At 37.7% G+C, this 27484-nt stretch overlaps 1 protein-coding gene across 10 annotated transcripts in view; it reads left to right on the forward strand.

Annotated features, from left to right (window-relative positions):
* Positions 1-27484, forward strand: part of NLGN1 (neuroligin 1) — a 428516-nt gene that overhangs the window by 206546 nt on the left and 194486 nt on the right. For 7 of the 10 annotated variants that reach the window (XM_017726887.1, XM_008644479.2, XM_017726888.1 and 4 more), the window contains one exon: positions 18125-18184. The exons of the other annotated variants lie outside the window; for them this stretch is intronic. In XM_017726887.1, the coding sequence (XP_017582376.1) occupies positions 18125-18184 (60 nt within the window). The remainder of the gene's footprint in view (positions 1-18124; positions 18185-27484) is intronic. 10 annotated transcript variants of the gene reach the window in all.

Below are 27484 nucleotides of genomic sequence, written 5' to 3' on the forward strand. Positions count from 1 at the left end.
AGTGACGTGAGAAATTTTTAAACCACTTCTGCCACACTTTTATGTGGCCTCGAGCAAACCATTTCATCACTCACCTGTTTTCCATTCTCCAGATGGAAATGCAAAAACATTTGTACCTCACAGGTGAGTTGTGTTGTAAAGTCATTCATTTATAAGATATACTCACACACACAGGAGTGCTGTAAGAACAGTAATAAATACAAGAAATGTTGAAGCCAGAAAAGAATTGAGGCTCAAAAGGCAGGGAAAACAAGAGTGCTCAACTCACTTCTGTGCCTCTGAAAATTCCTCCAATGGTTCTCACTCAGATCTCAGAAGTCCCTGAGCCTATATAACCCTATACATTGCATTCAGTGTTAAATTTGCACAGTAGTTGAATCTTTGACTTTATTTCCCCCTGCTCAGCCTTTAAATGCTGCCCAAGGTTTCTGTTTCTGACCACACAGGGAGAATTATGCCTAAGTCACCTTGTGTTAAGCATAGGTTCAGTATTTAGATATATTTCCCTCCAGCTATTCCCCTAATATCATGTGGTGCCAGTATGTTCTGTGTAATCTCAAGCAGTTCACTGGCATACATGTTTATTTTCTCATTTCTGTTACATATCTGTTCAGCTTCCTGTTTTCTGAACTCTAGAAATTAGTTTTAGCATAGTTGTATCATGTCTTGCATTCACAGAACCTGGCTCATTTCTGGTGCCATCTGTTACACACTTTGAATCTTTGCATTTTGCTGCCTATAATCTGATAGTCAGGAACACCCACATTACTCCCAGTACTGCTTCATGTGTACTTATCAGCCCCAGGGGCCTGCCAGGTAATGTTAGATTTCCTAACATTTCCTAACTAACATCTCCTACAAAATGCATGGTACTAGACTCTTTTTTGAAATGGATATAGAGGCTTTTTTTCTCTAACTTTGATACTATGCATAGACTTAATAGCCAGGCATTAATTACAGCATCATTTTTGATGACATTGTAATTCAATTCAAAATTCAAAATACTAGCTTGCAAAGGGCATAGTTCAATATTTTTAGGAAAGGGCTTTCAATTCCAAATGGAGTTAAGTGCAGAATTAAAAAAACAACTTGTTTATTGCAATACTCTGCATTCACAAATTCTATCAAACGTTCATGAGGTAATGGGTTCTCTTCTTGCAAATATGGAATTTTCTCTTTTGCCTTTGCTGCAGAAGAGCAGTGCAACTTGCCTGACTTCCTGCCATTATTTGTACAAAGATCTGTGGTAGCAGGGGAGGGTTTTCCAATCCAATGGGGCTTATGTGGGTGATAGGAACATTGGAACATGATTCATTCTTATTTGTCTTTCCAAGTCACTGTTACCCCTGGCAGAGCTGGGATTTCTTAAAGATGGCTGAACGCCTGCCTGCCCAGGGGAAGTGAGCAGTGAATTCCTTGTTTTGCTTTGCTTTTGCTTTACTTGTTGTAGAATCACAGAATCTCTTTGTCTATAATAATTTGAATTGTTGTAAATCCAATTAATTTTCGGTGCAGAAATCTCAAGGAATACTGGCAATCAACTTTTTAATATATGCTCTCTCCAAAGAAACAGCACATAGCTGCATGATGAACATTTCTCAGCTTTATTCCAAATCTCCTAATAAAACAAGGAACATGAGTCCTACTCAGCTGCTCCAGTAACTCTTAGCCTCAAGGAGCTAAGAGTTTTACACTAAACCAAATTCTGTATAAAGCACATCCAGCCTTAGTCTTACTCTTAACAAAGAGAATAGGAAAATCCCATTTTGACCGTACTCATCCTGCTGTTGGAATAACTGTTGGGAACAGGCAGCAAGTACTCAATCTGCTTTCCTCTTGTAGACACCTCTAACCACTGCCTAGGGAAAGGATAAGCTACATCCAGTAGTACTCTTATTTCCATTTCTTCTTCCATCCTCCTCTTGTGACCTCTGTTAATCCCTTTCATCCTCCAAAGCCAAAGGAAACCTACATCTAAGGTTGCTCTTATCCTTTAACTCTTCCAAAAATAAAATGCTGCAACAGCTTCTGAAAAATGCTTTTAGTACATGCTTAAGTGTCTGTGATATTTCTGCAATGATCTCAGATATCTGAGTGCTGCATGAACTACTTATTTTTAATAGCAAAATATTGACCTAGGATTGTGGGGTATGTTTCAGAAAACACGGCAAAACAGAAATTCATCCTTTTACAAAAGGCTACCAAAGGCTTATGAGCCACGTGGTCTCCACTTAGCCTTGTAAAGTAGGGCATAACTGCAACTTGCTTTTGTAATGTGGCCCTGTCCTGGCTTTCTGCCTTTTTCATTTTTAGAAAAGACTGTATTTATATTTGTTTGGGGGCATTTTACATAACCAGGGAGTCACGGATTACTAAAACAGATCTGGAGTTGTAAATGCAACTCCAGGGTTTCAGTGCAAGGGCTTGTCATCTCACTGACTGTCAGATTTAACACTAGACCCAAAGTTCCTGTGATGCTTCTTGACTATGTCAATCATTGTTGACATACAAGTAAATAATCTTGCAGCACATTTCTAATACTCATCCAATCGTGGTTTTTCATGCTTTTTTTTTTTTTTTTAAAAACCAAACTTATTTCAAAAGTTGCTGGAGAATCTGCAGTTTCCCTTTCACAGATGCTAATTAACCTTTGACTAACTTACATATCAGTAGGTGTGGGGATTTTTAATATGTTAAAAGTGATGGCGATTTTATTCCCATGAGTTTGCACACTGGAAGAGATTACTATGCTATCAGACCACAGAAAGAAAAAAGGGGAAATTATTTTATATAGTTTAAAATATTAACTTGCATTTGATAGCAAGCCCTAAAGTTTAATTAGCTCTTTTGGAATGCTTTTTCTAAGTTGCCTAGCATTCTGCTGCTATGCAGTGACTTAGTCTCCGCTTCTGCAAAGTATTTAAGAAAAAAAATGTGATTAAGGTATAATTTTACAACTTTGCATTTATTTTTTAGAGTTCTACACAGAGCTTTAGGCACCATAATGTATAATTATTAACCAGACTGAAAAGCACCAGAATTGGTAAAATAATTAAAAGAAATCAGCTGGCAACTCTCTACAGATCTCCTTTCCTTTCTATCCTTTTCTGCAAAGTACATTTTAAGACTTCTCTGAATTGTCTTCTCTGAAGTGTTTTCAGAAGATCCTGTTCATGTAAGCAGGATGAAGCCAATGGTGCTCACAGGAGTTACTTGTGTATTTAAAGCTGCTCAAATGCTTATGTCTTAAATGTTTTGCCACATTATTACTGCAGCCTTGATTTCCCATCTGTGCAACCTGCCTTAGGTACATGAGGTGATTTTCATTTCCTTATTCTACTTTCTATGAGAAACTGCTCAAAGAAATGCCTCCTTTGAGCCTGAGTTGTAATGTTTGGGAAAGTTTGTTTTCTTTATAAATCGAAGACAAAAAAAAATCAACAGATTTAAAATGGCTTGATGGGTTATGATAGTACTAAAACATACTTTCTCTTAATTTTCAACACTTCAGACTTTTATATTAGCAAATAAGCAAGTATGTGATCATTATGGCATAATGTTCAGTGTTCTGCCTAGTGCCTTTTTAGGAGCTGAGATTTGCCTCTGATTACAATCTCAACTTCTTTTTCTGTTCATTAGCGCTATTAGTCACCCAATTAGTCACCTGATTATCTTAAATTAATGCTATCAATAGATATGTTTTCAGATTTGAGTTTGAAACGTTGTATTTCTGGCGACGCGCTGCGATAATTATTCAAATGTCTTTGTTAGATGGAGGATGACTTGATGCAAAGTGCCCTCCTTTCCTTCTTCACACTGAAAGCGAGGAAATCCAAAGGGTTTTGGTTCTACCAGAAGTGTTCTGCACAATTTTCCTCAAAATAGTTTGAGAGGGAAACCTGATTGATTTGTCCTGCCAGGTAGTGATTTAGCAATCTGTGTTGTTCACTGCCTAATCAGGTTGGACATTAGGAGGAATTCCTTCAGAGAAAGGAATGGGCTGCCCAGGGAGGTGGTAGAGCCACCATCTCTGGATGTGTTGAAGGAAAGGCTGGACATGGATTCAGTGCCAGGGTCTAACAGGGCGGTGTTTGGTCAAAGGCTGGACTCGGCCATCTCAGAGGCCTTTTCCATCCTGACTCTTTCTGTGATTGCCATGCTCAGATGCAGTCATGTCCATGTTCTTTTTTCCTCCTTATTTTCCCACCCTGCCTGCTCCCCATGTTTCCTCCTGGCACATAGCCAGGTGAACACACAGGTTTACAGGACCCAAAGGAGAGAGAGCAGACCTGTGCTGCAGGATACCAGAGCCATTCCCATTGCTCAAACCCAGGCAAGTGCCTGAGGGGCCTGGCTTTAATGGAGCTGATATTTCATCTGCAGCAGGAGAATGCCATGCTTTTTCTGTTCTACAAAATGTTAAATTGGGAATATCTGTTGCAATCGATATTTTCCCTCTCAGACAATATCTTATTTCTGTGCCTCATCAACAGAAATCATGAAAGTGGTAAGGAAGATGGAGCTGCTAACGTTGGTATCCATTCTTCTTCTGGGAAGATATTCGTGTTTTAAGAACGATTTCTATGTCATACAGCTCACTAGTCTAGTAAAAAACTTGGATACATATTTACAGACATTCATTGTGACTCATCAAGTAAATCACACTCATTTTCCAAATTAGTACTGTATGCCTATCAAATACATACTTTCTAGGCAGCTGTGGTCCATTAAATATATCATTTTCTTCTTAAGAAAATTAAAATTCAAAGTTGAAATGAAACTTTGGGGAAAATTTTTAGCAAAATGAAATTGGAACATTTTTTCAAGTGAGAAATTTTACTAGGGGGATATAAAATGAGAGGTTATTTTGGCCTGAGCAAGTGGGTGTAACAAGACAGATGTAAATGTAACCTCTTGCTGCCAAAGAGGTATAGGGTTCTAGATATTTTGTTTTCCCTTTACAGGTAGTGTTATTTTTACTTTGAAGGATGATGGGAGGGGAGGATCTTTATTTCAAGCTTGAAACCAAAAATAGACTCTGCAGTTTAATATTTGACATAATAGATATGACAGATGCAACTAGTTGGAAGACTTTAAATGTTCTGTGAATTTTGCATATGACACACACTGATTTGAATCACCCATCTGTGCTTTCAGTGACATGCACTAATTGCTCAAGACAATAGAATATCAGACTACTATATAGGTGCGATGCTACACAGTGCACTCATTTTAATGAGAGTTTATATTCAGTTCTTCCTGTCTTCATGAAATGGACTCCACAGAAAAATTAACAATGAACTAACTAATTTTATAAAAGTGGAGAATTGATTGTGGCAAGACATGAAGTAAAATAGTGTTTCATGTGAGGGATGTGCACTCCTCACCACCCATGTCTGTCTGGTTCTCATTTCTGGAAATTGGTGGTGGGATTTAGCTCCGGATTAAGAGATTGTCACGTGGCTGGCTGTGTGAGCCAGCTATAACCACTCCTAGTAGCTGGAGGAGTGGTGGTGTAGGTGTGCACCAGTGTGCATGGTGCCAGCAGCTGGAGGGATCTGCAGGAAGGTATTTGTGATGTGGGCTGTATTGTCTACATGGTTTATGTTTGTTAAAGTCTGTTATCAACGTGGTCCTTGCTTATTTAGCTCACGTGTGGGGAGCTGCATTTAGTGCTTATAGTTTGGGTGCGTCACAGCAAGAACTAATGAAGTGCCAATGCATTCTGCTCACATTATGACATAAATTTCATTGTTCATCTGCGGTTACAGTGGAAGCTCCAGGGTAGGGCACCTTAGAAAACAAAGAATGCACTGACACTGCTGAGAACGATGGATTTCATTGCAGCATGCATCAGGTTCTTTGAGTAGTTGTAAACCAGTTCTCATGGCGTTTTTCCAGCTCTTAACAGAGTTACAACCATCACTGGAATTTAAGCTTCGGTGTATGCTATTCAGAGTAGAGGAGGGCCAGCTCAGGTGGGATTTACACCAATGTCAGTCACACATCTGCTTTTGGGAAGCAGTCTCTTGCAAGGAAGGGTTACAGCTGGCTGAAATCCACAGCCAGCTGGAAATCTGCTAGAGCTGCTCTTATACCGATGTCATGTAACGGGTTGGGGTGGAATCAGAGGGTGAAGTGAAAGGGGAAGGAGAGTGGCTGAGGAAGAGCCCTGAAACTTCCATGAGAGCAGTTCCAAGCTGAGGACATGGCCTAGCTCAGCCTGCAAGCACTGGAACCTCATCCAAACACACAGTGAACCATGACTTTATATAACAATGCTTTTAATTTACAGACAATACTAATTGCAAAGCTGATTTATTGCTTTACATTGAAATATAAATCAACTCTACTTTTTAGCACTTTCTGAAAATATGAAACTATTAAATTTCTTCTGTTAAATGGACAGTTTCATTCATGTTTTGTCCATTTCTCCAAACCATACAGAAGTAGACAAAACTCTCTGTCTATTCTACAAATCTTTTACCACAAAAAGACTCAATGAATATCATTGATCTGTAATGCTGGCTGGTGTGTTTTCCAGGAAACCAGGTTTCACCAATAAAAGACAAGTAAACACAGTTTATTGTTTATTTTTGGGAGCTGATATCAGTAAAAAGTTCCTTTTGTTTTCAAATATTCTGTCTGCATCTAGTCTTTCTCCAGTAGATACACACAAATTGTGCACAGAAAATCCCACGAGAAAGAGAATTATTTTTTAACTCTCACTTTAGCAAAAAAATGTAGAAGTCATCTGTGCCTACATACATTTCTAAAACTTTCTCCTACACTTAAATCACAATGTTAATGTACACTCAGTGCATGTATATCTCTGAAGGCATGAGTTAAAAGCTCTCAGAAACAATTGAAGTTAATTGGATTGTTCCCATTTGTCTACATTAAATACCCTGCATTTACAGTTCAGTTAATAATCCCTTAGCTAAAGAGCTGGAATGAATCTAACACTGCCAAACGTTATTGAATCCACGATGCTAACAAACTCACTAATTGTACAGGAAAACTAAATTTTAAATTCTGCCTCCTAGTATGGAAATTATTCATTACTGCTGGGGAAGTGCAAATGAGAACCAGACTGCTTTTGCTTATGGACCCAACAGCACAGACAATCTTTGCTGCCCCATAGGAACAGGCCATTCACTGTCTGTTACGGGAATAATCTTCACTGCCCTCAGTGGTTTTGGTAGTTTGATAGTCTGAAGTACAAGTTCTGGTGCCAGTAGTTTGCTGTGCTTGCTCTAGGCATTCATTGTGCTCAGCAGGATGGAGCTAGGATACTGTGATATTTTATTCACTAACTTTGGTTGACTTGGGAAAGGATCTTAAGGGGGGCTGTTTGATCAAACAGTCTCAAAATTATTCCTCACAGATTATTTTTACTTTTTTTTTTAACATTCTAAACAGAAGATGCCATGGGCCACTCTAAACAAACCAGCCTTAACAATTATCACTAAAGAGTTAAAGTGGTTATAAGGTAGCTGCTGTGTGTGTAGTCCTTGCAAAAGGCCATGTTTCATTTAGTTACTGATTTTGTTACCAGAAGGACCCATGCATGAAACCTTGGATGATCATTATAATTTAGTAGTGCATACTGTTTATTTAATTTATCAGTATTTTTTAGGGAAAAGAAAGTACATTTTATCCCACTAGTCTGCATTAAACCCCTGGTAACTGTGCCCATACTGTGATCCTAAGAAAGCTGGCTCCTGAGAAGGAAAATAAATAAAAATAGAAGTGAGAGTACCTTTTGTCCAATGCTGAGAAATGTTATGCCTTTATCTGCTCTGCATTTTTGTTGCCTTTCTCCAGAGAGCAGGGTTATTGTCAGCAGATAAAGAATTAGAAATGTCATATTGTCCCAAACCTGTCAACTCTCACCTAAGTGGCTGTTGTGAAAATAGAAGCAAGGGCTACTCTGACATTTTGCTCTTAAATTTGCTATGCTTTTTGTAAATAATATATTTTAGTTCTGGACTTGACATTTTTAGATCTGTTTTATTTTGATGATCATTTTCTATTCACCAGCTTCTGTGTTAAGATACTCAATTATTAAGCAGAAAACATGAAGGCAAAGTTTCTACCAGAAGTGTTTTGAGCCTTCTGTCCATATCGGAGTCGACAGTAACTGTGTAAATATGTGGTCCCAACTATCACTGCCTGTCTGGGAGTTCTGCTAGATTAGAAGTGATGTGCTGATTTCCTTTCATGCTCCATTCAGTATAAGGATTTTTTTCTATTCTTTTGGGAATCCTTAATATAACATGCAGAGCAAGTCAACTGAAATTTCAAAACAGGTACTGTGCTAACACTGAAAACACGTCAAAATGAAAATGATTTTTCTTATGACAAGTATTTGATCCTACTAATCTTCAAGTGCTGGCTGTGCTGTTCTGGTTTTGTGACTGCTCCATTGCTGAGATGTTTTGAGATTTCCTGCCTAAAATTATGCTCTTCTAAAAATACAGAATGTAAATATGAGAAGATAAGTGAGGCCAGGCACTTTCCTTCTGACAGCCTTTTACATAAATGCTGTCCCCTCAACTCTGCCATCGCCATTTCTCAGAGCTATGCACTTTGATTCTGTCAAAAGGTGTGGTAATGAGAGCAGATATAATTATGTTTCTAAAAGCTGGTGACCACAGTCCAAATTAAATGGTCTTAAAGGATGTTTTGAAAGCTTCAAATAGTGGAGAAGCATTTGACTTGAAGTATCTCTATTCTTTCTGAGATCCAAGTTAATGGAAAGACTGTAGTTCTAAACACCAGTTTATTAGTATCAGTATTAATTTCTTTAATGTGTTTCTATTTCAGTATTGCTCAGGGCTTCCAAAGTGTTGGTAGAAATCTGTGTTAAAAAGGCACATAGGAGAGCCTGTGTGTCTGTGTGTGTACACATGTATTTATGTAGCCATATCTAACTAAAGGAAAATCAGCCACCTCCACCTTTCAGGAAAAAACTGTGTTGAGTGAACGTTTTTCAAAGCATTTGAACATGACTGTACGTGCAAATATATGGAATATATTAGTAGTGCTATTTCTGCCCTTGAGATCACAGGAGACCAACACGGAGCAACCCTGTGACTTAGGTACCAGCGTCAGCATTACACTGGGAAGTTCTGGTTCATGCTGGAGACAAGTCTTGGCATTCAGTGACGGGAGGGTGCAGTTCTGCCTAGTTTAACCTGCTGGGAATGACTCAGAATACACAACCTTCGCCTTGCTTTCTCACTGTAGAATCAGATTTTCTTTATGCTACTCCAAATGTGGCAAGAAATGACTCAGAGTTAGCACAAGGGCATTGAAAAGGTGATCATCAAGAGCTTTATCTCTAAACTCCCTGCCCCTCCATCTGCTGAGTGTTTGTGAGGACACGGTTGGATTACAGTCTTTATTTTCTCCTCCCCTTTGCCACTTTTCTGAAGAAATTCAGCTCTGTGAGGTAGCTGGAGTCAAGTTCTACTGATGGTGGCTCATTCAGAAAATTGAGAAAATGAGACTTGCATATCATTCATGATGCCTGTGGTTGCAGGAGTGTGGGTTTCTAGATGGTAAAATACTGCACAGGTTGAAGTACATACAGCTCCAAGCATGTGCCTTGAAACCAGATGACATGAAGTACATTGGGAAGAGGGGTGGGAGAACTTATTCCATTCCAAATGTTATATGAAAATATTACGCACAATTAACTTCATTTTCTCTGCAATGTTCAATTACATGGTTACATGAAGACCAATTTTGCTCTGCTGTTTGGGCTGTGAAACCGGGCCTTGAGAGAGCTGGACTGTATGCTCAGCTGTGCCATAAACAAACCCATACAGCTGATGTAACAGCAGCCCCTGCAGTTAGCAGAATTAGTCAGGAAGAAGGTTTTTCCAGCAGCCAGGGTTGTCCCTAGCAAAGGAAATTACTTGTGCGGGATTCCCAAAGTGATCTCACCTGTTGAGACTGCTGTTCTGGGATCTTTTCTTTCCAGAGAGACAGATATGGGGGAAAGATTAAAACGTTTATTTATCCAGTTGTTGTTTGGGGCTGAGAACAGAATGACAATGAAATAAAAAGTGAAATAATATTTATTTATAATTTTTTAAAAAATATAAGTTAAGAGATAGCAGAGAATGCTTTTTCATAAAGTATCTTATTGCTGTAGCTGACCCACCCTACCTGTCTGAAACAAAATAACACAAATTCCCCCAAAAAAGCAGCAAAAAGTAGAACAAACCTTACCAGCTCACCCAAATTGGTGGTGGTTTTTTCAGCTGTCTTTGTATGTCCTTATACAAAGAATGCACTCACTGCATCCTGACTTTCAATTATTATGACAATGCTAGAGAGATCTTCAAGGGAAAGTGAAGATTAATGTTGATATGTTAATGGCAGTTGTAAATCTTCCTCTGGGAACCGAAAATTTGGATCTTAAAATTACAAATCTTTAGTTCTATCACAGGAGCTAAATATGATCAAATTTTATAAGCTTGTGGTCTAAAACAAGTTCATATCTTCTTTAAAATTAAGAAGCAATTTGATTATGAGGGCTGTGGAAAATGAATCCAGAATTTTATTTGTATGTACACAGACTAAGAAGCAATGAATTTATAAAAAGAGAATTTAATTTCATTGCAGAGCTTTGGTAGTATGTTCAAGAGATTCAAATTCTATTTGTTGATTAGATTTATCCACAGAACAATTGAGGGAAGTTAGAAATTTGGGGTGCTCATGTCTGTTTATCTTTTAGCCCTGAGTTGACCTCCTGGCCCAGATGCAAATAGAGCAGTTCTGTTAATGGTAGTGAATCTATCTTAATATTATTGGATTTAGCCTGTTGACTTCAGAGAACTTACTCAGAGGCTTAAAGTTAGGCATGTCCATAAGTCTTCATTAGGGTCTGGGTTGTAGTCATTACCTGTAGAGAGGGAGCATTGATTCATGATCTCAAACCTCAGGTGGTGGCCCAGCCATGTAATGCTGCATTCAATCCCTTACAGCAGTGTGTCACCCTGGAGTACGAGTGTCTGTAAAACAACATGAATTATTAATGCAAATAAAATGGTAAAAGCTGCATGAACTTGTGACATAAGCACATGAGGTGGCACTGGAGTTGTAAATGCTGATGTTAATGCCAATATAACAGCTTAAGATGTTCATTTTTCATGCCTTTTACCTGCCCATCCCTCACCTCAGGAGTACTCCAGCTGTCGTGTTCCTGGCTAAAGGCATGGGCTTTGTTTCTCTGTGCCAACCTCGGTCAGCAGAGGCTTGGCCATTTGAAACATTCTTTTTCTCATGTCTAGTCTGATGGGTGGGACACCCATTCCTTTGTCCTGAGTGTCTGTTCCATCCCTTACTTCCACTGGGGAAAAAAGAGTGAATAAATGACACTCCTCTTTCCCCTCTCTTGCATATTTTTTTCCACTGGCTAGAGACAAACTTGGAGTGTCTCAGAAGTTAGGATGTGTAGAATAATTCCCAGGTTGTTGGCTCTTCCACTGAATAGCTTCTCCCTTATCCTTCATCCACCCTATCCATGAGCTGTGTGTTCATCCCAAGCCTGCCAGGATTAGCAGGCAGCTCACCCTGGATGTCTCCAGGGCTGAACTTGTCTCCTGTGGGGACGGGTCTCTCTCACCCACCCATCTGCACTTACCCTGCCCTCCCTGGAATGCTGCATGACTCCATGCAAGGCATATCATGGAACCAAAAGCCCCTAGAACTGGAATTGGATTTACAGAGTGACCTATTTGAAAGGGAATGGGATTTAACAAGGGCCTATTCTCAGGATATGTGAACATAACGTGCCTGCACCTCCGAGAATACAGAGAATTTCAGGCTGTATCCAAAATGGGGAGCAGAAGAGTGAAGCTCTCCTGACATTCCCAGATTCTAATCTTATTTAAATTCGCACATATCTAGCATGCAGTAATGAAACTCCTTCAGATTTAAGTGAAATCAGGATCCAGCCAGTGTGATTAATCTTGTGAATAAAAAGGTTTGGGATTAGATATTCTTTCTGTGTGACACTTCAGCAATATGCTGTTATAAAAGGCACAGCAGGAGTTAGTCTAGAAGTGTCAGAATAGCTTCTTTAGTGACAAAGCATTTATACATGTAAATTTTCAAAGAAAGTTGGCAACCCTTTTGTGGGTTCAATTTGTACCTGTCACTCACTTGCAGATGCAAATTTGAGTTACTTGCAGCTCTAATTACAGAGCTTGATTGTCATCACAAATCAGGTAGTGAGATGTGAAACTACTGAGGTTTGTGCCATCATTTGTTGTTAAAACATGAATGCAAATGTTGCCATCAAAAAGCAAAGTTGGCCAGGGCTTTGCCCTGCTGATAAGTATGAATATTACAAATAAGTGCAATATGGAAATAAAAGGAAATTAATGAGTGGGAGTGTGTATGAATAACAAGGAAAGGAATGAGTGTGTGGTGAAATCAGGATAGTAAAAAGGGAAATAAAAAAGTAATAAAAAGATTGTTTTGTCTGTTGCAGCAAAGTATGACCATAGAAAGAGATTTTTTTTCATTTAAGTGTTTCTTAGGCCCAGCTGCCTTTTGTACCTTCCAAATTTGTCTTCTCTAAGGAATCCTAATTATTTTATTTTTGCAGAGAGCTTTCTAATTTTCAAATGAAAGAAGAGGACTTTGTAAAATTATTCATCAGATAACTATTTTGTTGTAACTTTCTCTTTTGTCATTACGGTTGTATATATGCATATATAGAGAGAGTTATATTTTAGTCTCAACATATAAGAATTTGATTTTTCTTCACAGAAAATGCTGAGGTGTGAAGATTGTTAATTATAACCCCTCATTAATTTCTTTTAAATTAAAAACTGGAGATAGGTACAACATGTTACTGTGTCTCAGCTAACATCTGCTAGACAGTGATAATTCAACACAAATTGTTTTTTTTTTTTTTAGTTGGAGAATCTGTTGCACAAAAATTATGGTAGAAATAACAAAGAATTGATTATTTTATATTTGGAACTGAAGGTCGGGTCTAAAAAGATGAGGCAATTTCAATTCACAGATTTTCAATGCTTAATTAAGAAATGGTCTAATGAAGAAGGAATAGAAGTAGCTGGTTGGGGGCACTTAGATAAGTTTAAAGATAAATATGTATTATTATATTCCACAGTGTTGCAACCCTCTTGGTGAATTTTTCTACATGTATCATTTCAGCAGTCAGCCTCAGCCTCATCTCTCCCCCTTTCCATCGAGCAGACACCTCACCTCACCTCAAAGAATAATTATTGCTGTGGTGATTTCTAAATTACTGGATCCATGGAACCGACTTAACCTAATGTAAAAGGTCCTTTTTTTCTTCCCCACTTTCCTCATTACTGAAGGAGAACATTTTGGCCAGAACAATGGCTGTATACATGAGCACTGATTTATTAAGTTTAGAGGATTTGCACTGTTGTTTTACAAAATGGTGTCAACTTGCAGTGTGACTCTATTTGATGATGAATAGCTTTCCCAGGCCAAAGAGCTAACGACATCCAGAGCTTCCGAGCCTCCCACACGCCTGCGGTCCAAAAGGCCACGGATAATTTCTGCCGAATCCAGCCCATAAAGAGAGAATTTATAATCAGCTTTAATGTATTTGGGAGCTAAAGTACCTTAGTCCTTCATCAAAGGGAATGATAAAAACCAGAATTAATATGACTGGATTTACTTATTTCTGAGTGTGTAATTACTCTTTAGGTAACTGGACAGGAGGTGTGTTATTTCTCTTATTTTGAGCAAAGGAAAGGCATCTGCAAGCACACAGTAGTCACTATCAAGGTCTAAGTATGCGTCATGCTAGTGCCTTAGCATTGATTGCAATACAAATAGAATAAATATTTGAATAATAATTTAAATAATGTAAGAACTATTTTTAAATGAAATGGGTTTGGGCTTCGTTAGGAGCGCCTCCTGCACACAGAGTTTCTTCAGCTTTGTAGCGAGACTGTTCCTTGCCTTTAGGAAACATAAAATGCAGTAATCACTTTTCCCCTTTTTTAAAGTGACTTAGGGGTCTAATTTCCCATTAGCATTAATGAGAGTTATGGGTATGCACCAACATGAGACTAAATGAGACTAAACCTTAGAGAGCCTTTTGATAAGTAAATCATCTTTGCATGAGCATTCTAGAGACTTTAGTATCCTCTTTTCCCCCCATTAGTTATGGTACCTGATTACTTTGTTGATATTTAATATTTATTACATAAACTTTAGCTAAAATTTAGGCTGGCACAGTAAGGCAGCATTATTTGTTTGAAGGTTTTTTGTCTTAAACATAGTCAAATCCTCTTTTCGTAATGGATGCCCATTTTTAAAAGTGAAATGCTCAAAAAGTGAGATTAATTGGGCCTTCATGAAAGGTGAAGAGAAGGTTACAGTAGAACAACAGTGAAAAGTAACTGGGGACAAAAGACTTCTGGCAATCATAATTCTGTAAAATATTCTTTTTTGTTTCATTAGCTCATAGTCCATTATGTCTTAGTATCAATATTCATAAAATTAGTTTCTGTTACCTGAAAAGAATATTAAAAATGATGGAAGAACCCTAAAGAATCATATATTGAATAAACAGTCAAGTGCTAAAGAAATAAACCTAGTTGAGGGATACATTTAATTTACAAAATCATAAACTATCTGTAGAATATTAATTGAAAGCTGCAGAAAATGTCTAAAAATTATACACCTACTAAGTAATTTTAGTTCTGATTTATTTTTACTTAAAAAGGTTATTGCTGCTATATTTTGTAGGTTCTTGCCATAAGATTTTATTCTGTTTATCTGCTTGTGATTTCAGCGTGTTTTCCTGTGTGAGGACTCAAAACATCAATCTTTCTTTATGATCATACAGACACAGCGAGGCTGTTAGTCAGAGTAATCAGTTATCTGGAGAATCAGAAGCAAAAGCCATTTCTTACTGATTTTAGAATGAGAGTTATTGCTGAAAGGGGTGGAATTCTAATCCACAGCTTCTCTTAATACCACTTTCATGACTCCAGAAAGTGTCTTCAGCATCTGTGCGTGAAACAGGCAACACAGATCATAACAGAGCTCTGCTTCCTCTCTGACTACTCCAGGCTGAACCACTTGATGTTGCCCCTTTAGACAGTCCTGTGCACAATGGGTCTTGAGCTGATGCTTCTTTTAGGGACTGCCCAGCAATTAAAAAATATAAATTAAGCTTCACAGCACCCCTGTATGTTTAGATGAAGTATGAGGAGGTTCATTACTGCTACATCAGGACCAAACTCTTCTTGGTTTCTTAGAGCATTGTACTTCCAGGAAGCAGAAAATCTGTTGAAGATGTATTAAATGCTGTCTGTTATATTTTCAGACTGGAGTGAACTTGTGGGAGAAATAATGTCTCATCTCTTTCTTAGCCACTGTGAGTGGTGCCTGGTGGATGTGCCACGTGTCTTCACAGGGACGGGTCCTCCTGCTTGGGGGATGTGGCGAGCAGAGCCCTTGTATTGTGAAACAGATCTACAGCTATATTAAAAAGTATGTTTAATTTAGGAAACTTAAAAATAGGTCAGCCCCTTTGCAAAAAGGAATTGTCAAGCACTGGAACAGGCTGCCAAGGGAAGTGGTTGAGTCACCATCCCTGGAGGTATTTAGAAGATGTGTGACTGTGGCTCCTGGGGACATGGCTTAGTTGGTCAACTTGGCAGTGCTGGGTTAATGGCTGGACTAGATCTTAACTGTCTTTTCCAACCTAAACAATTCTATGATTTTAAGGAAGACGGTCTAATTTTTTTTTTTTTTAATGTTTTTCAGAGAACCTCAGAACAGTATAAGCATGGAAATTATCCAGGATGTTTTTAAAGCTAGCCCCAGTCGTGCTTCACCATATTGTAAAATCAGAAATGGTATGAGATCAGACATTTACACTGAGATAGTTGATGCACTTTGTAAATGAAGTTGAGATCTGGAAGCATGACCTACACAAAATACCTCTGAAAGGCCAGCTATTAAAAAAAAGTAACATGCATTGTCTTGGTTTCATCTGGAAAATAAATTGCCAATCTCTATAGAAGTTATTTGGAGAAATGTGCATTGTTTGCCTTTCCAGATGCTACTTTGTTTCTTTCTGGTGACTTTTAAATTCTAAAGTAAAAGAAGCCAATAGAATGTGTATGTGTGTGTATAAATATATATATATATTCTTGCTTGTGCCTGGATATCCATTCTGAGGTACACAGTTCTTACTATTCTTAAATTCTCTCTTCCTTTTCTCTATGCTGAGAACCCATCATGAAATTATTGTCATTCTTTGCATAGAGTTTTTATTTTTCTAATTTTATTCTTTTAGAAGTAAAGTTATTATGGTATGAAAATGCTGGGCAGAGAGATATTTGAGTGTGTGTGTTTGGATCAGGGCATATTATCCAGATACCAAATATTGCAAAGATTATATCCAGGATGATCCAGGATGTGTAGTAGGAAAAACTTGCATCACCAAGGCTTTCTACTAAACAGACTGATTGTTACAGGTGTGACTATACAAATGCTTGTGTTTTATTTATGGGGTATAATTCTAGCGTTCTGTATTTAGAATGAGTTAAAAACTATACTCCTGACTGATGCAGGAATTAAGGTATTGAGCTTCAGTTTTCAATAATATGGTCCAGTTCCTACATTCACAGTTAAAATCTCATGGTACTTCATGGTTTTTTTCTGTTTCTTAAATCCATGCACCTGGTAAAAACATTTTATGATTTTATTTAAAAAATGCATCACTCAAATACATGGTATTTTGCCTATAAATGACAAGTTTAATGGTGAATGACTAATACCCTGTAAAATAACAGAGAGAGAGAGAGCTTTTTAAATACAAATGTTTTAATACTCCACAATGCTTAGATTTAATGCATGTCTCTTGCCTACATCTACTGCAAATATCAACACATAGTGTTCATCTCTTTTTTTGTTGTTGTTTTTGTCTATTGCTATTTTATGCATGAGGAAGTTCTTGTTTTTACTCTGTGCTTGGCTGGCTTTTTCTCTTTTTTGTTACTTAGCCCTGTGTTCGTACTGATTGCTTTTTCGCATGCAAATTACAGAATGTCATGGAAATGAGAGAGCTCTGAAAAAAAAGGAAAGATAATGCTGAGTTCCAACTGTCTTTTGTTTGTGCGTAAGTGTGTAAAATATATGACATGGAAATATTTTCAGAACGGCCTTTGACTTTCCTTCTGGTGTATATTTTTATTACTCAGTAAAGGAGTGGGAATTTTTCCCACTTGAAAATATGATAAATTTATAAATACTTGTTAATAATGATTAGGTATTGGGCATAAAGGAATTTTGTCTCATCATCCTTTTATGGAGATAAGGATTTATGAACCTGGATGCCTTGCCCAAGCTAAAATTTCAATTCAATGATACCCTGGCCCCATTGAAATCAATGGCAATAGTCATTGTCTTCAATTGGTCTGGGATTTCACTCTTGTTTCTGGCTTACATATGGATTTTCATGTTTCTTTACAAGTATCTCAGCAGGTAGTCAAAGGTTTCAAGGGTATCCACAGTTCTATTTAAAAGAGAATGTGATAAATGTGCCAAAAAACCCAAAAAATCAAACCCGTGCTTATCTTTATCTAAAGCATGAGCTTAAATGGTTGAATATAGAAATGTGAATTAGCATTTCACAGAATATATTGTTTTAACCAACTGTTGAGACTTTTATTAACCACCTTATTGCATCAAATGCAAGGGGTAATTTGGCAGTTCTTGTCTCCATTATTCCTAATAACAGCAACAGGAAAAAACAAATAAATGAAGTGGATAAATACAGTGTATGGTGGGGTATGCTTTTAGTAAACAAGCTTTGATTCTTCATTTAAAAACAATAAGGCACTGGGCACTCTCCGATTCTTGTGCTAGATGTTTCTAATAGCCATACCCCCTAGGGAAGGTTTTGCTGTAATGTTTGAAAAACTTAATGAAAAATGGGTTGTTATAAAGTAAGATTTCCCTCCCTGCAAATGTTTTTCTTGAAATGTCCATGGGAATTTAATATTCACTGTTTTTTTCCTCAGTCTTGTATATTCTTGAATTGTCTTTTTTCCTCCATTTTCTCCGTTCTTAATCCTAGGTCCCCTTACAAAGAAACAGACAGATGATTTAGGTGATAATGACGGTGCTGAAGATGAAGGTATTTTTTGCCGCCAAACTGATTTGCATGACAAGGATCCCTGAAAATCTTTTTTCTCCCCTCTTTTTTTGACTTCTTGTCTTCTTTTGAAGAGTTTTTTTGTTTTTTTAATTCCCATTTTTGATGTGTTTTGTCTTCTTGCTTGTTGTTATACATATATTTTTTTAATTTTTTAAAAGAAAGAATGTTGTTAAGTTCTACGTTTTGATACAAAACAGTAACAATATTTAAAAAGGAGGGGTTTTGTTTTCTTGAAATGGACTTTTGATATGTTGCATCCCACCTTTTGACTGAATTTTGTCCATACTATTTAAACTAACACTCTTTTAAAGTTTCTCTGTACACCTTTTTGCATGTTTTCTAACCCTATGTATTTCACCAAGTACAAAGATGTTTCTTTTTTTTTTTTCACTGACTGATCTCAGTTTGATAAACATAGAAAATGTTGTGTTTATAAAAGGAAAATACAGAAAATTCTTTAAAAGTGTCTCTTAAGCAACTGAATTTCCCCAAATGCCAACCCTTCTGCATTTACACTGCCATGAAAAAATATAAATAAATTAAAGGCTACGCCACCTCCCTCCAGAAGGGAGGCAGCATTGCCTGGTGAGCTTCTGTGGAGCTAAACTAAAGCTAAAAGAACCTGATCTCCTCTGTTTTCTGCAAGCATACAAGGATGCTGATCTGCTTGAGCTGACCCTTAGAAAGCCATATTACCAAGTAAAATCAAAAGTTTGAAATGTCAAGCATATTATTCTGTTCATAAATTATGTTTGTTGATCATGAAGCTATGCAGATTTGATATTTTTTCAGGGCTAAGAAAATGGTAACAAGGGGCTCTTTTCCTGAGCAGTCTCATCCCTTCAAGTAGATGTGCCTCAGAATTCAGAATCTTAAACACATACTTTGTATGTTTTATGGTCAATGGGTAAAACGAATTACCATATAGGACTGGTAGAGTTGCTGCTTGCTTCTCTGTTAATATTTGGGGTGGCAGGGGGAAGTTGGCCGGATACTAAGATGCAACTTAACTTGTAGACTGAAAAGCTCTTAATTAAGAAGTTTTTCATCACACAGAACGTTAACTATTTAACTTAAACAGAAGCACATAGTCTTTTCAGGAAAGATTAAGGAAGGCAAACACGAGCATTTAACTTCTTTCCCAATAATTGAACACAGTTTTTGTCATAATCTTATGTCTGATTTATGATCCTCTACTGGATCTGGATGTTAAGCATACGAATGAAAGCCTACCAGCTGGCCCAAAATTTGCAAGATTTGATGATTTTGATAAATTGAAAATCTCCTTTGAAAAGCTCTCATGTAGTGGTTTAACCCAGCAGGCAGCTAAACAGCACAGAGCCAGTCACTCACTCCTCCCCGGCTGGCTGAGGGAGAGAAATGGGGAAAGAAATAAAAAAGTAAAATTATTAATTGAGATTAAGACATTTTAATATGACAGAAATGAAATAATAGCAATAATAGTGATAAAAAAATGAGACTATGCCAAACATGTGGTGCACAGAGCATCTACTCATGCCCCCTGGTCGATGCCCAGCAGTTCCTGAGCAGTGACCCCCGTCCAGCTTCCTCCCAGGTTACATGCTGAGCATGATGCCATAGGGTTTGGAATATCTGGAATATCCCTTTGGCTTGTTGGGCTCAGATGTCCTGGCTCTGTCCCCTCCTAACCTCTTATGCCCCCCCCAGCCTACCTGCTGGAGGAGTGAGGAGCTGAAAAGTCCTTGCCTTTGTGTGAGCATTGCTCAGCAACAACTAAAAAATATCAGTGTGTTATCAACATTATTCTCACCTTAAGTGCAAAAATTAACTCTATCCCAGCTGAAATCAGGGCACAAATTATTCAGAGCTAATTTTGACAATTCAGATCCTCCTAGCTTTATGAAGGCAGGGCATTTTTACATAAGTCCGTGACAGAATATTGCAAGGGACATTCCTGTGAATTGTCAAAGATCTGTGATAGTGAATTAGCCATTGCAAAAGCTACTCTGTCTTGTGTTAACAATATGTTTTAAGAGACCATCTGAAATTTGGGCTATTCACCCAGTGGGCCTTAATACCTCTCCTAAATTGCTGTATAATTGCCAAGACAGATGCTAATGACATTAGGTTTGTTGAATCCTTCTCTGCTTAGACAGACTTAAAAGAGACTCCTCAGTTTGCTGAAATTCAGCAGAGAGTGGTTGCTGTCACAAAATGCTTTAGTAGGTAGGATCAGATGAGAAGAAGGATCTCAGTCTGCTGAGAACAAGTGTCTATGTCAGGAAAAACCTGTCTCCCTCTCTGACAATTGCAGGAGAGAGAAGAAGGACTGTAAGAACACAGCAGTCAAACTAGAGGGGAAGAAGCACATTTACTGCACTAATAAATCTCTGTAATTTATAGGACTGGGATTAATTTTCTCTGGCATACAAGTGACAGTTTTGTTCTCCTTTCCATGCCAATAGGAGAGTGCAGGCAGTAATTAGAGTTTTACTGCTTCCGAGAGGCACAGAGAGACAGGGAAAATTTAAATTTTTATGATCACTAGACACTCAATACTGCTGGGATGTCTGCTGGGTTGATAGAAGCCCTCTCTGCTGAGACCCTGCATTTCCCAGTGGAGGAGCAGGATCAGATGTCCTGCATTTTTGTGAACCTGCTCTTCTGTATTGAAACTCTAGCGCTTGTTGCATGTGAAGAACTGGAGTTCACAAACTTAGCCTTATATATTTGGGTATGAGTAGCAGGAAAGAGGCCAAGCAAAGGGTCACCTTAGCTGTCTAGTTTTCTGCTAACCTGTCCATCAAAGCCTTCACTTTTTGTAGTGTGGTAGAGTTTAGGCACTGTAAAATCCTACAAATGTATAGCTGTGGAAAAAATAAAATAAGTGCTAAACTGAATGAATGATGAAATTGGAATATTAGGGAGACTGGGCTATACATGGTGCAAAACAACTGTATCATATAACCATAGAATCCATGATATCTAAATATTGTCCAGTGATTTCTAAAATGCCCAGGACAGTCTCTATATTAAAAATTCAGAGATCTCATGTCTATTGTATTGTATCTTTCTGAAGAAAGATCTTCCATAACAGCTTCTTGTAGCAAATGTCTGGAGAGCATTTTTTGTTGTGCCATTCAAATATCTGAGTTTGATTAGAAGATTTCATTTTAAAACACTTTTCAATAATCCTACTCCCATCAGCTGCTGCATGCCACTGCCACAGTATTGTGGTCCAAACCTTGCCAGCACAAGCACTGGAATCAGTAATCAAACTTGGATCTATGGTATGTGCTGCAACCAATAGACCAGGCTTAATTAGATCATTTTTCATTTTTGTTTTCAAAAGACCCAAAGGCAGTAGTGCACATTACCAGCTAATGATCTCCAAATTTGCTGTTTAAAAAATGAAGGTGTTTTCAAATTCTATGAGTGTGAAATGTGTGAAAAGTCAGAAACAATATAAATGCCTTTTTTCCCCAGTCTGGATGCATTCTTGTTTCTGTTTAACCCTTTCATGCCTACACTTCTATTGCTTACCTGTTTTCAGTAAGTATTGAACAACTTGAGCAGACACCAAAACCAAGACTGGCAAAAGCACTTGCAACCACTGAGCACTGGGGCTTTTTCTTTTTATAGCAGTGGTGGATTTGCCTATTTGCTGACCTGCAGGTATGCAATATCCAGTAGAGATGCAAGATTTAGCTTCATATTGCTCAGCAGTTACACAAAGTGCACCTTCCCCAGTCTGGAAACAAGGCTTAGTTTTAAAAAGTAAAATATTTTAATCTTAGTATCCTTAGTCTTAATTTTGGTCAGGTAATAATTTAATTTGGCCATAACAAAAATCAGTGACTCTTATGCATCCTTAGTTCCTATCCACTAAAATCCTAAGCATGACTTAAAATATGGCAACACAAATCATTAACCAGCCAATGTACTCTGGGATCAGAACTGGACTTCTAAGTAGTTAGTGTTGCATGAAATATCCGTGAAGGATTGCTCACAAATGAATTCCCGTCCACTGCTCTATCATACACACCTTGCCTGGCACATCAATCTGCCAATCTTAAATCCTCCTTTAGTCCCCAGTGCCATTTGAGCATCTCTCAGTTTTTAATGTATTCAGCCTCACAGCATCCCTCTGCAATACAGGAATGCTGCTATTCCATTTTTAGAAAGGAAGAATACAGATGCTAAATCTGAGGAATGCAGACACCATGTCTGGTGCTGAGAGTACATGCCTCAGAAATGGGGTCTGCACTGTAGTTGATAGATGCTTCTGCTCTTGCCTCCTCCCTTCCAATTTCTCCTGTGGAAAAGGAGACAGATTAGGAGCAGATGTTGCTGTTTGCTCACAGGCTGTGACTGTGATGATTCTGATAATTTAGTCTGGTGCTCTGTCTTGTGTGGGCTATTGGACTTCATTGACTGAAGGAAGTTCTTGGTCCAGAGCATGTTTTATTTCAAAAAAGCCAAAAATCCACTCAAATTTGAAGTTGCTAATGATGCAGAATTCATCTGCAAATCCCTTCCTATGCTAAACAGACTGTAGCACCATTGGCGCAAAGAAGCACATCACAGAATTGAGGCTCTCCAAACCCCTCTGTCCCTCCATTGGTAATAAAACACCCTGGGTTGCCAAGTTTAGCATTTCATCTGCCTTCAGCTGTCATGGGAAGAAAGAGGGGGAGCAAGGCTCTTTCCAGCTGGTACTGGTTGCATGTTTTCGGACTTCGGAGATCAGCAAACAGCAGAACACATTTGTCTACCCTGAAATGCAACCACATGCTCCAGCCTTAATTATAGCCTTTAATGGGTGCCGGCCAGGCTGGGGTAGCACAGATCTGTCCACTTTGGGTGAGCTTGTTGACTCATGCGTGTACCCAAATTCATGATTCCTGCTCCTGCTGTTCACCCATTCATGTTAGTTCCATGATTTTCACTCCAAAGTACAGCTTCCAATCCCACTTGCACATTAAATTGTGCTGATTATATTTTCCCTTTACACACAGACCCTCAGTTCAAATTGTGTCAAATTTTTGTGGTGATGTTATTAATACTTGAAAACATGCATAATAAAATTCTGACAGACCTTGAATTTAAGTACCTCTTTAGGGCTTCATTTTACTTTCAGCACTGCCAAGCATTACAGTGAAGAGTCTGTCAGCTCTTGCATTTCTAACCATCATCCTTTAATAATTTAAAATGACTGCCTACCTGGCTATTGAGGACCTACTCTAATGGGAATCTGCTCCAGATGTTTACCTGTAAAAGCTTTGGCATTTTCCATGCTAGGATATACATTCATATAGCCTTCCATCAGGATCTCAAATAATATTCAGGTAAAAGTAGTTAAGGGTTTGAGAGTGCACAGAATGATCCCCTGGTTTGACAGATAGGAAAACAAACAGAGAGAATTCTATTTGTTTGAAGCCTGATGGATGCAGGCTGTATTTTAAAACAGAAAATATCTGAAACTCCTAACACAAGCTCAATAGTTCCTTAAATAGTCTCAGTACATCTAGTTTTATATCTCATTTTAAAAACGTGCCGATAATGGATGTTTGCATATTAGGAGTAAGTGCACTACTTTATTAAATGGTAGTGCATCTACAAGGCACCTGATGGATTTGAACTGAAAGGTCAAATGATGTTAAAAGGCTTTAAAATGATTAAGAGTAGCAATGATTGGTACCATGCTCTACTTAAATCTTTTCAACAAAAGCTTAAGGAAGAGTTACGCACACACCCACATAACATTCTATGGAGGGCACACACAGATTTTGCACTAACCAGCCTAAAAGTTTTCCACTGTTTTAGTGGAAGTGCTGTTTCATGTTCAAAACCCAAGATTTACTTAACAATCTGCATCAGGCTGCCACAATTTTTTATGCCACATCTAGAAAAGCAATGCTTGTGACATGGGTGCTAAACTAATTATCTTTTTGTGTGAAGTTGTCTTCAGGTAGGCTTTCTTCCTTTCCCATTTTGGTTGTTCCCTGCAAATTATGCTTGTTAAGTTACGTGGCCAATTAACATCAGCTTCCAATGACTGAAGCTATAATTATGTTTTGTTATATATGACAATTGTGACTGATATTCACAGCCAGAGCCAGTTCCCTGTTGTGTGATGTCACAAACCTAGAATAAAAGCCCTATTCCTAAATTGTCTGTAACGCAATTAAGATGAGACATAAAAAGTAGATGCAACAAATGTTAGAAAGGTACAGAGGAGATAATAGAAATAATTACATGAAAGTTAATGTATATGTAATATAAATAGGGTTATTCTCTGCTGTACAGTAAGGTCTACTTAGATGTTTTATGAACTAGCAATTTAAAACCAAACAAATCACAGCACAAGATCAAAAATGATCTTCTGTGTGGCTGAAACCAGAACTGAGTTGAAATTGAGAAGGATTTTTAACAGTGCTATCCTTGCATATGTCTTTGAAAAGATGTGTCCATTTTTAATTAAAGCAACACTTAATAAAAAGCAAAAAAAAAGTGCAGAACACAACTAATTTAAATCAGCCTATAAATCCACACTTGGCAGAAATGCCATATTTATACCTAAAATCTTCAGGTTCAGAATGAACTACAAACACCAATAACTATTAATCTGCATATGAAAGTGTAACTACAGTGTCCTGAGACCCTTCCAGCACATGCACAAAAAGGACTGACATCAGCCTGTAGGAAAAAATGAAAGATGTATCATTTATGGTCAGGTTTTGAAAAGTATCTGAGTACCAAAAATGGCAATTATTTACTTCATTGAGTTGGACACTTAACTTTGATAGTCACTTTTGAAAAGTGCATCTTCCTGCCACTTTTATACCAATACAGATTTTTATCCTCACAGAGTATCACCTTAATTCTTCCTCCAGTTTAGTTTTAAAGGATGAGAGTTTTCATGGAGGAACGTTTTAAGGTAGGAATCAATTCTTGATTACAGTCTGATATTTTTGCTCTCTGCCTTTGGTCTTATAATTTCATAAGCTCCATTGCTAATAACATATGCACTTAAACAACACTCTCCCAGCTGAATATTTGCACCTTTCAAATATTCCTGACTGTAGGCTGCAATTGATATGAAACCACTGACCAAAATGCAGTGATCTTTCTTCTTCCCATGAAGAGTTCCATAGCTTTTGTATAATCCATAGCCCAAAGTCCCACCAGCCTCAGCTGAATGCTGCATACCCTGACTGATGTCTCCAGCACTAGATTACTGCCCAAGACACACAGAGACATAATTTTTCTTTTGTAGGAGGGATTCCTCTTAAGACTGATGACTTTGGCAAAGTAGCATGAGGAAAATTCATTCTGCACATCATTTGCTTTGACATGGCACAGAGGCAGAGCTGAAAACTGGCCTTCCTTTATCTATATTATCTGTAATCTTTATAAGGATATTAGTAGTAGAAAATAACAGTGTTGTAGAGACAGAAATTACTCAAAGAATAACTTCTTTATATATGAGATTTTATTCATGAATATGTGCTTCCTTTCTCAGATAAAGGACACCCGTTCTTTTCTAAATATCCCAGCATTATTTTCTAGATATACAGGCCAGTGCTACCAACATTTCATTGCTGTTCACGGTTGGTGCTCTGTAATTCTATGTAATTTTAATTAAAGAAGAATTCTGAGACAGTCTCCCCCTGTGTTACCATCAAGCATACAATTAACTGTGTACAATTTCTGCCGGGTACAGTCACACAGTGATTTCAGATCAATAATTTATTATTGCTTCCATATTTGTATCCAAAAAAAAAAAGGCAGCATAGATTAAAAACAAAGCATCTACTGAAAACAGTACATGAATTTGGAAAGACTTTTTCCTCAGTGTAGATTTTAAACCTGAGAAGGACATAACTCCATCCTATGGACAATGAAGATAAATAATATCTGTAGCTTTACACTCTGAAAGTCGCATGTTGGAAAGCCCTCACTAAAAGCTCAATCAAGGAGAGCAATACAAGCAATTTCATGCACAACCTTTCATCGTCTTTTTGGTCCTCAATAAGTGATTGTTCTAGTACTTCCAATATTGAAGATCCAATTTCTGATCTTGACTGTTCTGGCATTTTCTTCAAATTAGAATCAATATCAAAATAATAGCAGCAGTTGGCTTTCTACAAACAGACACATTTGTGTGGATGTTTTTCAGCGAATCCCAAAAGCAGGGCTCTTACTGTAACTGCCCTCACTACTCCTTGCAGTGCTTCAGAAACAATTCTCACAGAGAGCTTGCTTGAAAGTTTCATAACTAAGATCCTTCCAAATCAAAGGAATAAACAATACATCTGAGGTTTCTTCAAACGCTGAAGGGAGCAATCAGGGAAGTCACTTGAATACTGTTATGATGACAAAAAAAGTGCCTTTGAATCGGAATATTCAGAACAGTTGCTCACTGGGAAATTTTCCTATGCTCTCTTGCTATTGTCTTTCTTGATTTTGAGGGACTATTATGGCATGTTATGATTTGGGTGGTGGAAGAGATGCAGGAACCCAGTAAATGAGATCAAAATGCAATTCAGTCAGATGTTACAGTTTAAATTTACAACTAAGCTGATTTATTTCTCGTCCAACAGAAAACCCCCAACTTTTAAAAACAAATCACTAACTGTTTTGAATTGGTACTCAGGAACAATTCTCCTCATGAGGAGCAGCACTGTTCATGTATTCAAAATTTTGTTCTGAGTAGATGCATCCATTTGCAAATAGGACTGTTTGGGGGTGGAGGGATACCTAAATCAAAACTCAAAACAGTGTGACAATATCTAATTTTGTTGTCGGAGAGAATGGCAGATCATCTAACATTTTAAAACTGTTCCCTGCCTTTAATGTCACTTTTGAGAATCTTACAATTTTTTTGAATACAGGGAGGGCATTTATCAGTATTTTTCCAGGCAGTTATTTTTTCAAATATTCAGCCCTTTCCATGATTTAGGAAACTAAGAAGTACCCATGCATCTTAACCTTCAGGCTACCCAAGTTATCAATAGTCTTTATTCAAGGTCTAAGTGTTAAACAACTTTCAAGTACTTTTTGAGAACTCAAATTTCAGACCCATCCAAAGACAGCTGTTTGTACACCGTTTTTACAAATCAGTGGACTGGAAGAAATCAACACTTTTATGTATGAGCAGAAATCTTGTTTATCTTAATATGTTGGATTTCCCTTAGCTAAGTGAACAGAAAGCTGCACTGAGCTTTCAGAAGTGTTCTGCCAAAACGAGTTCACACTTATGTTAGTAGACATTATGTAGAAGACACCCAATTC

The sequence above is a fragment of the Corvus brachyrhynchos genome, unplaced genomic scaffold, assembly GCF_000691975.1.
Source record: "Corvus brachyrhynchos isolate BGI_N302 unplaced genomic scaffold, ASM69197v1 scaffold162, whole genome shotgun sequence".
NCBI lineage: Eukaryota > Metazoa > Chordata > Aves > Passeriformes > Corvidae > Corvus > Corvus brachyrhynchos.